Source organism: Neoarius graeffei, chromosome 1 (genome assembly GCF_027579695.1).
Source record: "Neoarius graeffei isolate fNeoGra1 chromosome 1, fNeoGra1.pri, whole genome shotgun sequence".
Taxonomy (NCBI): domain Eukaryota; kingdom Metazoa; phylum Chordata; class Actinopteri; order Siluriformes; family Ariidae; genus Neoarius; species Neoarius graeffei.
This window is the reverse complement of record NC_083569.1, coordinates 95,725,799-95,742,388: the sequence shown is the minus strand read 5'-3', so window position 1 is coordinate 95,742,388 and position 16,590 is coordinate 95,725,799. Positions and strand designations below refer to the sequence as shown.

Below are 16,590 nucleotides of genomic sequence, written 5' to 3'. Positions count from 1 at the left end.
TCCCTTGCCGCGAGTCTTATCATATGGGTCAAACCCATCAATCACAGCCACTTTCTCCACATACCGTGCCCTTTCTGCAACTGGTAATGTACTCACATAACCAGAATTATCAGCCATCGTGTCACTTCACTCTCACTCGTAGTTTGTTTTATATTGTATGTATGTATGTATGTACTTGAGGTCTTCCAATATGGCGCCCTAACAAAATCTCGCGGTACGGTGACGTCACGCGGTAGCCCTCTATCAGTCCATGGGTTTGCAGCAATTTATACAGCCTATGGTTTGCAGCAGAAGACGTGCATTGGTAATGTTAGTTGCTAACCAACTTTTAGCCTGTTGAAAATGTGTTATTTTACAACTTTCATTTATTAAGGTGATTCTTCTTTCAGCTCATGTCACATCTTTATACGTTGAATTACTTACCCACTGAGGCCAGTAAGTTACAGTGGACGGACGTTAACGTTAGTTACCAACGTTAGTTAGCAAGATAAGCTAAATCTCTATTTAAATCAAGCTTATTACAGTGTGGTAGAGAAACGATTCTCATTTCAAAGGAGAAGAACTCCATATGTTTCCATTCTCATTTTATCATGAATAAATTGTGCCCTTCTGAAATTCATTTGGCACATAGGCCCATCCTGTGTGTGTGATTAGGCACAAGAAGTTCTGATGTAGGCCTAGCTAAGCCTATGTAAAATTACAATCAGAACCTCTGGGGACTGGGGGCAACATAAGAGCCAGGTAGTAGGCTAGCCTAGGCAAAATAGCCTAGTACATGGATGTTTTCTATTGTTTTTACTTACATTCCTTTTGTATTATTTTTAAGATAGTCATAGTTTCATCTGAGTACCCTGTTTGAGTTTATTCACAGAAACAGTAGGCCAAACATGAGGAAAAGAAAAGGGCCAGACATCAGGCATTTTTTTGGTGCTAAAAGAGTAAGTAGTAAATATTAGCACTAAGATCTACAGACAATTACAGTACAAGTGTAGGTGCAGTTAGGTTTTATACACTCTTCATGTGAATAAAGAAAATGGGTTCCCAGCAGACAGGAGAGGCACAGCAGGACGAAAGAGAGCAAGACATTCAGCAGGACTGTTCTGCATGTGTGTATATACTGTATGTGACTCATTTGTAGTGTTGATACCCAGTTTGTTCTGACAAAGAAGGTTATCAGGTTGTACTGCTGTTTTTCCTTCTGTGGTAGTACTGTATGGTTTGTCATGCTTCTTAATGACATTAAAAATTATTGTTCAGAGTTATTGTGTTGAGTTACTGACACCGACTTCCATAGACGAGATGGGACGGGACCGGGGGGGGGCGATTGATATGATAGTGGACCATGATGGTACCCCCCAATTATGGTGGGGTAATTCGCACTCTGAGTGTAGTTATTTGTCAAGGCATACATTTGATCACATACAATAAGTCAATAAATGGAGGAGACAAAGGAATGCATTTTGTAATCCTGATTATGGATGATGTTTGCTGGAGGGCTCTGGAGTATCCATAATGTGCATACAGAATGTTATAAATCCATACTGATACAGTGATGCATGCAATTTCTCTCAACACAAACATTTGGATTGAATGAACTCCATAGGCTACTGAGTGGCCTAATAATAGTTGCTCATAAAAGAAAAAAAAAAAAAATTATATATATATATATATATATATATATATATATATATATATATATATATATATATATATCTTCCATATATATCATGGAATGTTCATTTTAAGGCAACAGTCTATTCAGTCTAATTCTGACAGTTCTGCATTTAAAATGTTCAGATACCAAATAATTGTATCACCTAAACTTGCTTGGTAGCTGATCACATGCATAGTAAAGTAGAAGTGCCAGCCAAAAACAGACTTCAAATTCAGTTGCTTGAGCTTGAAAATTTTACCGGGGGGCCCTAAATTGTAATCTTTCACAGGGCCCTGCATTTACTATTTTGATGAATTGACAGGAATCGCAAACTTTCCTGGTTACTGCCCCCTGGCCCTGTGGCATGGGTGTTTATTTAGCCACATTATTCCAGACAACAGAACATGTTGCCATGCAACAATAAAATAAACATTTAACTGGCGCGAATGTTCTTTGTCTAGCAGCTAGCAGCAGTAATGCCGCAGCAATTATGCCGAAAAGAAAATGTAACTTTTCCAAAGATTTACAGAGCACCTACCCCTTCCTCCGAGAGGTGCAGAACAATGCGCACGAAGCCTACTGCACACACTGTAAGTGTTCCTTCTCCGTAGCCCACGGTGGTAACCGTTACACTCTTCTTGTAAATATACGTAGGCTAATGCATTTTGTTTAGGGTGGGTGGATTGACAGTCACCTTAGCTTTGTTCCTGTGCTTTGTTCCTGTACTGAGTTGGGTAGCCTATGTTGCAAATGCTGTGCGCTCCTGTGGGGGCTTTCCTCGGGCTGTCGCCCCTCTCCTCCTTTATTGCTGTTTTGTTTGAGTGTATATTCTCAAATCACTTGTCTCTTTTTTTTGTTTCTGTTTAACATACCATTCTGACAGTTTGGCCGTATTGCTGTGTTGAACAGCTTGTTGCACCTTCCATTAAAGTGTTCACTTTTGTACACATCTTCTTGCTTTATTCATTCAGTTGTGGGGAATGGTTAGTAAGGTTGATTCTGACCTAGGCTATGTTGAGGTCACATATCTACTTTTTAAGTTCATGCTATAGTGCATACAATTTTAGAGATATAGCCTACATGTGCATATGCATTCTTCTTGGTGTTCTCACAAACAGGTGAAATAAATCAGTTTAAATTTGGCCTATGGACATAGCCTGGCCTATTCTCAGCCATTACAAAATCTGTTGTCTGACCATAATTTAACTGATCTGTATACCACTATGCTACTAGATAACAAAATGCCTGTTTGTTTTATTTCATGTGAGATGTTGATAAATGTGAGCTTCAACAAAATACAACCCCAATTCCAAAAAAGTTGGGGCAAAGTACAAATTGTAAATAAAAACAGAATGCAATAATTTACAAATCTCAAAAACTGAAACTGTATTCACAATAGAACGTAGACAACATATCAAATGTCAAAAGTGAGACATTTTGAAATTTCATGCCAAATATTGGCTCATATGAAATTTCATGACAGCAACACATCTCAAAGTTGGGACAGGGGCAATAAGAGGCTGGAAAAGTTAAAGGTACAAAAAAGGAACAGCTGGAGGACCAAATTGCAACTCATTAGGTCAATTGGCAATATGTCATTAACATGACTGGGTATAAAAAGAGCATCTTGGAGTGGCAGCGGCTCTCAGAAGTAAAGATGGGAAGAGGATCACCAATCCCCCTAATTCTGCACCGACAAATAGTGGAGCAGTGTAAAATTGCCACAAAACAGTGTAAAATTGCAAAGAGTTTGAACATATCATCTACAGTGCATAATATCATCAAAAGATTCAGAGAATCTGGAAGAATCTCTGTGCGTAAGGGTCAAGGCCGGAAAACCATACTGGGTGCCCGTGATCTTCGGGCCCTTAGACAGCACTGCATCACATACAGGCATGCTTCTGTATTGGAAATCACAAAATGGGCTCAGGAATATTTCCAGAGAACATTATCTGTGAACACAATTCACTGTGCCATCTGCCGTTGCCAGCTAAAACTCTATAGTTCAAAGAAGAAGCCGTATCTAAACATGATCCAGAAGCGCAGACGTCTTCTCTGGGCCAAGGCTCATTTAAAATGGACTGTGGCAAAGTGTAAAACTGCTCTGGGGTCAAACAAATTAAAATTTGAAGTTCTTTATGGAAATCAGGGACGCCGTGTCATTCGGACTAAAGAGGAGAAGGACGACCCAAGTTGTTATCAGTGCTCAGTTCAGAAGCCTGCATCTCTGATGGTATGGGGTTGCATTAGTGCGTGTGGCATGGGCAGCTTACACATCTGGAAAGACACCATCAATGCTGAAAGGTATATCCAGGTTCTAGAGCAACATATGCTCCCATCCAGACGACGTCTCTTTCAGGGAAGACCTTACATTTTCCAACATGACAATGCCAAACCACATACTGCATCAACAGCATCATGGCTGTGTAGAAGAAGGGTCCGGGTACTGAACTGGCCAGCCTGCAGTCCAGATCTTTCACCCACAGAAAACATTTGGCGCATCATAAAACGGAAGATACGACAAAAAAGACCTAAGACAGTTGAGCAACTAGAATCCTACATTAGACAAGAATGGGTTAACATTCCTATCCCTAAACTTGAGCAACTTGTCTCCTCAGTCCCCAGACGTTTACAGACTGTTGTAAAGAGAAAAGGGGATGTCTCACAGTGGTAAACATGGCCTTGTCCCAACTTTGAGATGTGGTGTTGTCATGAAATTTAAAATCACCTAATTTTTCTCTTTAAATGATACATTTTCTCAGTTTAAACATTTGATATGTCATCTATGTTCTATTCTGAATACAATATGGAATTCTGAAACTTCCACATCATTGCATTCCGTTTTTATTTACAATTTGTCCCAACTTTTTTGGAATCGGGGTTGTAAGAGCACCTCTCTGAGTGTCACGTTTACGTAAAAAAAAAAAAGGTGTGCGTGCACGAGCATGGTCGCGCACAAAAGTGTTCCGGTTTCAGACTAGGGAAATCTGGTCACCCTATGATGGACTCCAGGCTCAATTCTGATTAATCAAAAATCTGCGTAGTAGTACAGTCTGAAGATGCTCTTGCACATTTGGTGTTAATTGAACAAAAATTATGGGAGGATATAGGTTTAATAAGTTTTTTAAAATTTTTGAAGTGAGTGATGGATTGATAAGTTTAGATGTGTTCAGTATTTTCTTATCTTCAGACATAATATTGTAGATGTTTCTTTACCTGCTTGATAGTTTTGACCGGGACTCCAATCTTCCTCAGAAGAGTCATTAGTCCTTAAATTAAATTCATTATAGACATGAACTTAAAATCATTGTTTTATTTTATGGCCTCGGTGCCCTGGCTTTTGGCCTTTGTGCCCTCGGCATCAGCAGAGCGTTCGTTTTCCACACTTCGTCGACTGAAATCATACCTCCGATCCACAATGACACAAAAGAGACCGAATGACTTGATGAACTGCCATATTCACCGTGACATTCAGGAACAAACTGACATGACAGCCATCGCAAAGGAGTTCGTGCAGGCCAATGACAGATGCAGGCAGGCCTTTGGGAAGTTTTAAGGGTAAGTCATTGGTTACTTCTATTAGCACCACCGAGTGCACTGCTTCCTCTGTTTTCAGTGTTTCTATACTGCATTGGTACTGATACAAGCAAGTTGTTTAAGTTGAGTTAGCCTACTACCGAGGTGCTTTTGTTGTGTACTGTTGGCTGTTTTAGCATTTTATTCTGTGCAGTTATGTGCTGGCATGTTGTGGGCTAAAGTCATGACCGATGGATTAATCTATGTATAGCCTTCTGTGCTGTTGGCTGTTTTAGCATTTTATTCTGTGCAGTTATGTGCTGGCATATTGTGGGCTAAAGTCATGACCGATGGATTAATCTATGTATAGCCTTCTGTGCTGTTGGCTGTTTTTATCCTCATACTGGGGTGGGACGTTTGAGCACAGGTCTTGCCACTGCACCTTCAAACATTTTCTCGGGGAAACACTGAACAGGTAGCGTTAATTAGGCTCCACTCCCGCAGTAGTAGTAGCAATCCTAGGTAGCAGCAGGTAGGCTCCACTCCCGCAATAGCCTACGCCTTTGATTAAAAAATAAACATTCCAGTAGGCCTAACTTGCACCGAATGGACCACGACAGGAAGATTGTTTCGGTATGATTTACAAAGACATTCATTTGATGGAAAAAGACAATGAGTTAAACGTAAGACAAACACATTGCTGCCATCTTGGATACACCTTTGATACATACAAGATGTTCGGGTCCACTGGACCCGGGGCTAATAAAAGTGTGTGCCTTCACTCTGTCCTCCTCCTGTCTGGGCCTGCCGTTAGTGTGTGTGTGTGAGTTTTGTGTTTCTGCCCCTGCCGTTCAAGCACCGACACCTGTCTGCTCTCACATTCCTGCACATTTAACCCTCTGACTTGCGGGAACCAAGACAGAGGTTCCTGTAAATTGGGGACGGGACACAATAAATACAGCTTTTCCAGTGTGGCTCCTTATCACAACTGATCAAGATGGCCAAAAGATTCTCTGCTCAGATGGCCTTGCAAATGATTTTGGAAGAGAGAGAAGCTTTTGATGATTGTGTAGAGGAAGAAGTTTCAGAACGTGAGGATCACATTTCTGAAAATTCAGAGTCTGACAGTGACTTTGAAGAAGAGGATGAGACGGAGCATCAGCCAGTCCCAAAACGAAGACGAGCATGGGGATGATGTGTTGTACAGACTGACATGGTTACTGTATGTGTTCAGCTTGTGTTGTGTAAACTGAGCTGAATGGGTTAAATTTCTCATGAAATTCAAAGAAATAAAAATTAGTTATGAAAAACCTTGCTTCATTTGTAAATTTGACGATAAATGTATTTTTTCCACTCATATCTTGACTATAATTGATTTTCTTTTTTAAAATTACATTTTACTTAAAAACAAACAAAAAATGAGTAGCACTTTTTTTAAATATATGTAATCTAACAAAGGCAAAGATTCACCATATATGCTGTTTATATTGCTTATAATTGGGGTGAAGTAAACATCGGTTAAGTATTTAATGTAAAATCGTTTGTGTTGAATTTAAAACACCAAAATGCAGCGGCTCCACCAGACCCACAAACACTAGCTGAGGAACAAAAATATGAAAACCATACAAGGGTTAAGATGAAACGCTGTAGTGGTCCGTGATAGAGTCCTCTGTCACATGTGAAAAATGCATGTATACAATATAAAATATGAATGAAATACACAATATGTGAGATAAAACACACCTGATACAGTCAGTGTAACAGCATCACTGGTCTCTGAGCTCTGAGAGTCACTTCTCCTCCCACTGCAGGTGTATTTACCGCTGACATCATTTCTCCCTGAATCAAGACTAAACTCCTGTGTTGTTCGGTATGAGCGTGTGTCATCATTCCTCTTCCAGCTGTATGTCCACTCAGTGTCTCTTCCTCTCGGTATCTCACATCTGAAAGTCACTCTCTCTCCTCTGAACACCTCCTTATCAGGCTTTATAATCACCACAGGTTTAGGACTCTCTGTGGAAAAATAAATACTACTGTTTTTATGTATGAATTAATTCCCAACACCATTATTTAAATGAAGAGTAACATTTTAAACTGAATACAGTAAATCTGCTCACATGTAAATGATTAAACTCTGTCAGAGGTGGACTGAGTCATTTTAACAATCTCTACTAATGAATTAAATGTAGATCACAATTTGAAATTAATCAGATTAATGTACTGAAAATGTAGATCTTTTTCACTATTGATTGATGTCTGAATGACAGTGAGTTTGCTCTCCTGTTTTCCTGATTATTCATCATTAGGAACACTGAGTGTCAGCAAGGGAACAAGAAACTAAAGGGAAAAGATTCACAATAATGCTAGAAATAACTGACAGGATCATTTGTTTACCCTGTTAACAGGTATATTTAATATAAAAGAAAAGAAGAGCTCTGTAATACACACCCTTACTCATCACCACACACCTGCGCGCAGGGCCGTAACCAGGATTTTTCAAATACCGAGGTCAAACATTGCGATACATCTTATTTGCCAAAAAAAAATGTCCTAATATGGTGACTTTTCATACATTTTGGAAACGAGTCAAAATCACAAGCCCAACAAGATGAACGTGTAGGTGAACATGTTTATTTTAACAATTTCAAAACTGCACGATCACAAAAGTATTTTGTGTGTGTGCGTGAGTGAGTGAGTGTGGGTGAGTGAGTGACAACGCAATCTAGCCGAGCCTGAATGGACTTCAATTGCTTTTTTTAAAAAAATATCTGCCCTTTTCAATAGCAAAATACTAGACGGTTATTGGACAAAACCGACTAAAACGCTCCATTCGGAGACTGAGCCTCACTGGAGATGGGAGTCAATAAGAGGGGCGGGACAAGACTTCCCGAGAGGAGGCTCATCTCCAGCTGCTGATTGGAGGAGGAGCTGTGAACGCGGCTGGGCTGCTCATGATTGACAGAAAGCAGTCAGAGGCGGTACATCATGTTGTAAATAAAATGTGAACATAAGTTTGCTACCCGTTTTCATTTCCGTTCGAAAATACAACCAATGATCAAAACAAGTGTCTTGTGTTCACGTTAGCCTATAGTCTGGCAAGTTAGCAAAATAGCTCAAGTCTCGTCAGCACCAATAACTTCATAAACAACAGGTCACGACTATCCAGCCTTTTCAGATTCCACGACTAATTGACAAACTGCCTGGCTGCGGAGTCGGACCTTGATGAGACACTTCTCAGCTCTTGTATATCCCGCGGTGCTTAGCTGACTATCGCGAAGCTGACTAATATGAAATGTTTCCAATGTCGGATATTTCAGCTTCGTTTAAAAATGATTATGTGGACTTTATTTTTAGACAAACAAATGAGAACAGGGGGATGCAAGCTGAATTTAGAATTTTCCACCGATCAAAGTCAGAACGATTTTCATCATATATTAATTTCACATTTCTGAATGAAAAAAAAAAATACCGGGGGGAAAAAATGGCGAGGACATGACCTCGGTGTCCTCAATGGTAGTTACGGCCCTGCCTGCGCGCGCGCGCACACGTTATCACGTCATAACCCCTCATACACACTCACTCTCTCATCTCTCTCATCCTTTCAGATTCTACAGCCTCTTACACTCAGGGGTTCAGTATAAAAGTTCGACCCTCGTCCTCTTCACTCATTCACACTCAGGCAGGTCTCGACTCGAGCATGTTGATGTTTCTGAAGCAGTAACTTTATGAAGCCCCTTTTACAGCCTCTGAGCTGCTTGTTAAAAGAGTTTTACAGGTTTTGTTGGTGACATTTTTGACCAAATCTAAACTAGTGTTGTGTCACCAGTTCACCTCACACCAGCGCTGCTCAGCCGTGATCACACTGTCTCTCTTTAATAACTTTCATAACATCAGTTAGTTAAAAGAGTTCTCTGTATGTCGTTGTCTAAATATTGCTATATTGTGACACTGTTCACATGGTGTTTATATGTTCAGTGTTGTACAGAATCATTTAACAGGAAGCCTTTTACTCACCAGTAACATTTACCCAGAGTGCATCACTGTAGTGTGTGTAGTAGACTGGGTTTCCTCTTCCAGCTCTGCACTTGTACTGACCTCCATCAGAGACTCGAACTGATCTGATGGTGTAGTCGTGTGAATCAGTCTCAGAGCTCTGTGTGGGTGTGATCCAGTAAAACTTCCATCCAGCAGACTGCAGCTTCAGTGTACAGTACAGAGTCACTGAGTTTCCTGTCAGTGCAGCTCCTTTAAGGCCTGATCTGAGTTCAGGTTTAGGTTTTTCTGTTAGAAATGAAACACAAGCTCAGGGTGTGAAGTCTTTACCGCACTAATCACTTCTACAGTGAAACACAGTATTACTGTCTCTGTGATGACGCGCCCTGTAGATAAACAACTTCACCTTATGATGACTTTTCTATTGTTTTGGAATTTTAAACTCGACAGATGTTGAGGATGAAAATAGTGATATTAAATTTAAATGTTCACTGTGATCAGATTGAAGGTCAAACAATAACTGCTGTGTGATTATGCAGATCTTCAGTCTCTTTCTCTTCTCTATACCATTTTATTTTTATGAGTGTATCGACTAAAAATGATTTTGGAAAAGTGGAACACAAAATGCAACACGACACATACAGTCTTTATCAGAAGATGTATTGGAAATGTTATGCCTTTTTTTTCTGTTGAACACTTGTATTTTGCCCGAATGTCAATAAAAGTGAGTAGTGTTGCTGCCTGACATAGACAGACAGACATGCACGCACACACACACACACACCACTAAAATTATATGAACACAGCAGAAATCTGTATCTCCCACTAACTTATTCACACAAAGTCCATCAGTCCCTCATTATTTCTCATCTATGAAAGTGTGAAATTACTTTACAGCAGTAATGTAACAGATTCCTATTTCCTAAACAAGGGGAATGTAAGCTGCAAATAGTTTTTGGAGCAATAAATATGAATACCTAGGTACAAGCTATCTAACTAACTAACTAAAGCTCATTAAAAATGCTGTGATCTTCAGTCTCTTTCTCTTCTCAATACCATTTTATTTTTATGGTGTATCGACTAAAAATGATTTTGGAAAAGTGGAACACAACATCGAACACTACACATCCAGTCTTTATCAGAAGATGTACTGGAAATGTTATGTCTTTGTTTTCTTTTGAACACTTATATTTTGCCCAAGTGTCAATAAAAGTGAGTAGTGTTGCTGCCTGACATAGGCAGACAGTGCACACACACACACACACACACACACCACTAAAATTATATGAACACAGCAGAAATCTGTATCTCCCACTCTACCTTATTCACACAAAGTCCATCAGTCCCTCATTATTTCTCATCTATGAAAGTGTGAAATTACTTTACAGCAGTAATGTAACAGATTCCTATTTCCTAAACAAGGGGAATGTAAGCTGCAAATAGTTTTTGGAGCAATAAATATGAATACCCAGTAATACCCAGCGCTTCCCTTTTTTTTTTTCAAATAAGTGTAAAAAAAAAAAAAGGATGTCATACATAAGTGGACATAAAGGACAGGAGACATAAGAGAACAAACTTTTCAACGGCACAGAAACGTCTCCAGCACCAGTTCATCAGCACTCTACTAGAGAAGAACGGCTGATGTCCAAAAATGGTGAAATTGAATAATCTGCTTATTCTAGGAATGAGCCACTAACGATGACTGCCAACATGATGAGGATGAAACCGGAATTAAAACAGACGGCTATCGACACTAATTAACTACACTAACATTAATAGTGTGACAAAATAAAACATTAATTGTTAAAATATAATAATTAAATCACATTAAATCACATTAGCAGCTTCTTTCTACACACATTATATATATACATATACATATGATCAGGCGGGCCGGCTCTGTGGTCAGCATGAAGCTGGACTCTCTGGTGACGGTGGCAGAGAAGAGGACTATGGACAAACTATTGAACATCATGGACGATGCCAGTCACCCTCTGCACACCGTCATCAGCAACCAGAGGAGCCTGTTCAGTGACAGAATGCTCCTTCCCAAGTGCAGGACGAACAGACTCAAAAACTCCTTTGTCCCTCACGCCATCAGACTGTACAACTCCTCTCTGGGGGAGGAGGGGTAACAGGAGGACAGAGGACGGGAAGGAGCAGTAGCCCAGCCTGACAATAAACAATACTGGACAGTGTGCAATACCTCTCCTGCTGGACTTTTTTTCATATCTCATCTCATCTCATTATCTCTAGCCGCTTTATCCTTCTACAGGGTCGCAGGCAAGCTGGAGCCTATCCCAGCTGACTACGGGCGAAAGGCGGGGTACACCCTGGACAAGTCGCCAGGTCATCACAGGGCTGACACATAGACACAGACAACCATTCACACTCCCATTCACACCTACGGTCAATTTAGAGTCACCAGTTAACCTAACCTGCATGTCTTTGGACTGTGGGGGAAACCGGAGCACCCGGAGGAAACCCACGCGGACACGGGGAGAACATGCAAACTCCACACAGAAAGGCCCTCGCCGGCCCCGGGGCTCGAACCCAGGACCTTCTTGCTGTGAGGCGACAGCGCTAACCACTACACCACCGTGCCGCCCCTTTTTTCATATCTTTTTTTAAAAATATATTTGTATATGTAAATAATTTATTTATCTAGAAGTTTTCTAAAGACTTAATTGATCTATAAGTTCTCTCTTTTTTTCTATTCTATTCTCTGTTTATCCTATAATGATGCTACTGGAATTTTAATTTCTCTGAGGGAACCCTCCCAAAGGGATCAATAAAGTTCAATCTAATCTAATCTAATCTAATCTAATATATAACACGTCTGTTCAGTCAGAGCTTTCTTTTAGCTCCCATAGTGTGGAACTCGACCCAAAATCCCTGGCTGACAGACACAAGGCAACATGTTGTTGAAACTAAACAAGCAAAGAGGCATCACAAAATTCAACAACTTGTGACAACAGATACAGAGAAGTCCAATAAATGTCCTTAGATGTGTCTGCATGTTTGATAAGCATTTCATACAGCAGGTATAGTGTAATTAATTCAGTGTACGGAATCTGAGTAGGGGCCAATCCTGTGTGTGTGTGGGGGGGAGAGAGTTAATGTTTCATAATTAAGATGAAATGCTGGAGTGGCCTGTGATAGAGTCCTCTGTCACGTGTGAAAAATGCATGTAAACACTTTCAAATGTTAATGAAATAGACAATATGTGAGATAAAACACACTCACCTGATACAGTCAGTGTAACAGCATCACTGGTCTGTGTGTATGTTGGGTCTGATGACTGTGTTCCTTCACATGTATAATCACCTTTATCAGAGGTTTTAACCTGATAGATTGTGTTTTGATTCGTCCATGAAGGAACACTGAGTTTTGTATTATCCCTATACCAGTGATATGACCAGGATCGTCCAGTCCGTATGTTACATGTGAAAGTGACGGTTTCTCCAGTGAACACACGCCCAGCTGGCTGTATTGTCACTACTGGCTTTGGTCTTGCTGTACAAAGATAATAAACACTTCAGCATATCCAGTACATCCAAACATCATTTCAATATATTATAGAATTACAGAGTCCCAATAATTGTTAAAATTGTTTCACAGGCTTACTAACTTTTTATCTGTAGTGGAACTGTAGAAAATATAACGTACCTCTCACTGTAATCCTGACTGGATCACTGAACTCTGAGTCATAGTTTCCCCTCTGTGCTTTACAGGCGTACTTTATTTGTCCTGCATTAGACACTGTCCCAGTGAGTGTGTTACTGTGTGGATCATCAGGTGTCAGATATTTTGATTGCTGATAATCGTACCAGAGAAAAGTCCATCCAGTCGACTGCAGATTACAGCTCAGAGTAACTGTGTCTCCAGTGTAGATGGAGCTCTGAGGATTCACACTCACAGTCGGTTTGGGTTTTTCTGTTGATGTGAGATGATGAAGGTATCAGAGCTGTTTTTACCTTTTAAATTATTATTTTTGTGTCTGATTCAGCATTGATATAGTGTTACACAATTTAGAACAAAGAATGTAGAACAAACATGAAACCTAAAACTACTGACACACATGAAAATACATATGATCAATTACATTTATAAATAATAACAGAAAGTCTCACACACACACCTGATACAGTCAGTGTAACAGCATCACTGGTCTCTGAGCTCTGAGAGTCACTTCTCCTCCCACTGCAGGTGTATTTACCGCTGACAGCATTTCCTACTGAATCAAGACTAAACTCCTGTGTTGTTCGGTATGAGAGTGTGTAATCATTCCTCTTCCAGCTGTATGTCCACTCAGTGTCTTTTTCTCTCTGTATCTCGCATCTGAAAGTCACTCTCTCTCCTCTGAACACCTCCTTATCAGGCTTTATAATCACCACAGGTTTAGGACTCTCTGTGGAAAAATAAATACTACTGTTTTTATGCATTAATTAATTCCCAACACCATTATTTAAATGAATAGTAACATTTTAAACTGAATACAGTAAATCTGCTCACATGTAAATGATTAAACTCTGTCAGAGGTGGACTGAGTCATTTTAACAATCTCTACTAATGAATTAAATGTAGATCACAATTTGAAATTAATCAGATTAATGGACTGAAAATGTAGATATTTTTCACTATTGATTGATGTCTGAATGACAGTGTGTTTGCTCTCCTGTTTTCCTGATTATTCATCATTAGGAACACCGAGTGTCAGCAAGGGAACAAGAAACTAAAGGGAAAAGATTCACAATAATGCTAGAAATAACTGACAGGATCATTTGTTTACCCTGTTAACAGGTATATTTAATATAAAAGAAAACAATAGCTCTGTAATACACACCCTTACTCATCACCCCCCCCCCCCCCCCCCCCCGACACACACACACACACACACACACCTGTTATCACGTCATAACCCCTCATACACACTCACTCTCTCATCTCTCTCATTCTTTCAGATTCTACAGCCTCTTACACTCAGGGGTTCAGTATAAAAGTTCGACCCTCGTCCTCTTCACTCATTCACACTCACCCTTAGCAAAAAGTAGTATACTTAAAGTTCATTTTATTAAGTATGCTTCAGTATAAGTATAGCAAGTATACTACAGACCATGTACTTTTAGTGTACTAGAAAGTATACAAATTTAATACTTTTTCAGACTAAATTGGAACATTTCAAGTTTATAAAAGTATACTTTAAAGTATACAACAAGTACACTCATCTATATACTAGAGTATGAATTTGGTATGCTTAAAGTATACCACAAGTACACTTATCAATATAATGCCATTGTACTAGTTATATACTTCGAGTCCCTATTTTTAGTTTATTAATGTATACTTTTAGTATACTGTTATAGTCGGTCGGTCGGGTTCAATGCCCGAACTGATAACCTGCATCATCAGTTTTTCTTTGGCTAATCAGACACAAGGTACACCACCACTCTTGCCGGAGCGGTTGGGGGTTAGGTGCCTTGGTCAAGGGCACTTAAGCTAGTCCTGCTGGTCCAGGGAATCGAACCAGCAACCTTTTGGTCCCAAAGCTGTTTCTCTAACCATTACGCTATGGCTTCCCCCTGCTACTGTTATAAATGTTGGTTATTTCACTAGTTTACTTGTTATACTTTAAGTTTGCTTGGCATATTACTTGTAGCTTACTATTTATATACTGGAAATATACTCCTTAAAGTATTCTTAAAGTTTACTCAGACTGTATGTACACAAGAGTGTGATGCATTTACAAAATCACAAGACAGAATGTTGAAAACAAGTTTGATATATTTTCAAACATTTCAAAAACAAAGACCTATGAAATCAAGTCCTTCCTTACTGGAGAAAATGAAAGGAAAAAGTGCACATTTGCATGTAAAAATGTAAACATAATGGTCTCTTCAAGATCAAGTCCTTATTTGTAAAAAGTGGTAAAGCAAAACTTGTGCATATGCTTGAAAAATGTAAACATAGCGTCTTCAACTGAGAACTAAAGTCCTTCCTTGTCAAAAAAGGTAAAAGAAAAGTGCACACCTTTTGGATTATGCACTTGGAGCAAGATATACTAAGTATTAGTACTTTGTGGCAGATAAACGTAAAAAGTATACTAAAGTATAAGTTTTAGTATTAAAGTATAAGTGTAAGTCTTAGTATAAAGGTACTTAGTCTTAGACTTTTGTTTATACTTTTCAGTATAAGCCAAGTATACTTCACTATACTATTCTTAAGTATATAAAATATAGTTTATAAAAAGTCAACTTCAAGTATACTTCCTCAGTTTTAGTAAAAAATAAGTATACTCATAGTACACTTGAATAAACTTCTTTTTGCTAAGGGCAGGCAGGTCTCGACTCGAGCATGTTGATGTTTCTGAAGCAGTAACTTTATGAAGCCCCTTTTACAGCCTCTGAGCTGCTTGTTAAAAGTGTTTTACAGGTTTTGTTGGTGACATTTTCAACCAAATCTAAACTAGTGTTGTGTCACCAGTTCACCTCACACCAGCGCTGCTCAGCCGTGATCACACTGTCTCTCTTTAATAACTTTCATAACATCAGTTAGTTAAAAGAGTTCTCTGTATGTCGTTGTCTAAATATTGCTATATTGTGACACTGTTCACATGGTGTTTATATGTTCAGTGTTGTACAGAATCATTTAACAGAAAGCCTCTTACTCACCAATAACATTTACCCAGAGTGCATCACTGTAGTGTGTGTAGTAGACTGGGTTTCCTCTTCCAGCTCTGCACTTGTACCGACCTCCATCAGAGACTCGAACTGATCTGATGGTGTAGTCGTGTGATTCAGTCTCAGATCTCTGTGTGGGTGTGATCCAGTAAAACTTCCATCCAGCAGACTGCAGCTTCAGTGTACAGTACAGAGTCACTGAGTTTCCTGTCAGTGCAGCTCCTTTAAGGTCTGATCTGAGTTCAGGTTTAGGTTTTTCTGTTAGAAATGAAACACAAGCTCAGGGTGTGAAGTCTTTACCGCACTAATCACTTCTACAGTGAAACACAGTATTACTGTCTCTGTGATGACGCGCCCTGTACATAAACAACTTCACCTTATGATGACTTTTCGATTGTTTTGGAATTTTAAACTCGACAGATGTTGAGGATGAAAATAGTGATATTAAATTTAAATGTTCACTGTGATCAGAGTGAAGGTCAAACAATAACTGATGTGTGATTATGCAGATCTTCAGTCGCTTTCTCTTTTCAATACCATTTTATTTCAAAGGGTGTCTCGAGTAAAAGTTATTTTGAGTCACTGAAGACATATTGGAAATGTTACGTCTTGTTTTTTTTTCTTCTTTTGAACACTTGTATTTTGCCCAAATGTTAATAAAAGTGAGTAGTGTTGCTGCCTGACATAGACAGACAGAAAGACACACACACACACCACTAAAATTATTTGAACACAACAGAAATATGT

At 39.3% G+C, this 16,590-nt stretch overlaps 1 protein-coding gene across 1 annotated transcript in view; it reads right to left on the bottom strand.

The window, feature by feature from the left end:
- Positions 1-16,590, bottom strand: part of LOC132885528 (obscurin-like) — a 607,458-nt gene that overhangs the window by 211,274 nt on the left and 379,594 nt on the right. Inside the window, exons 17-22 of the mRNA XM_060920272.1 lie at positions 15,835-16,101; positions 13,305-13,574; positions 12,829-13,099; positions 12,410-12,675; positions 9,185-9,451; positions 6,914-7,183 (exon numbers count right to left, since the gene is read on the bottom strand). Coding sequence (XP_060776255.1) covers positions 6,914-7,183; positions 9,185-9,451; positions 12,410-12,675; positions 12,829-13,099; positions 13,305-13,574; positions 15,835-16,101 — 1,611 coding nt within the window. The remainder of the gene's footprint in view (positions 1-6,913; positions 7,184-9,184; positions 9,452-12,409; positions 12,676-12,828; positions 13,100-13,304; positions 13,575-15,834; positions 16,102-16,590) is intronic.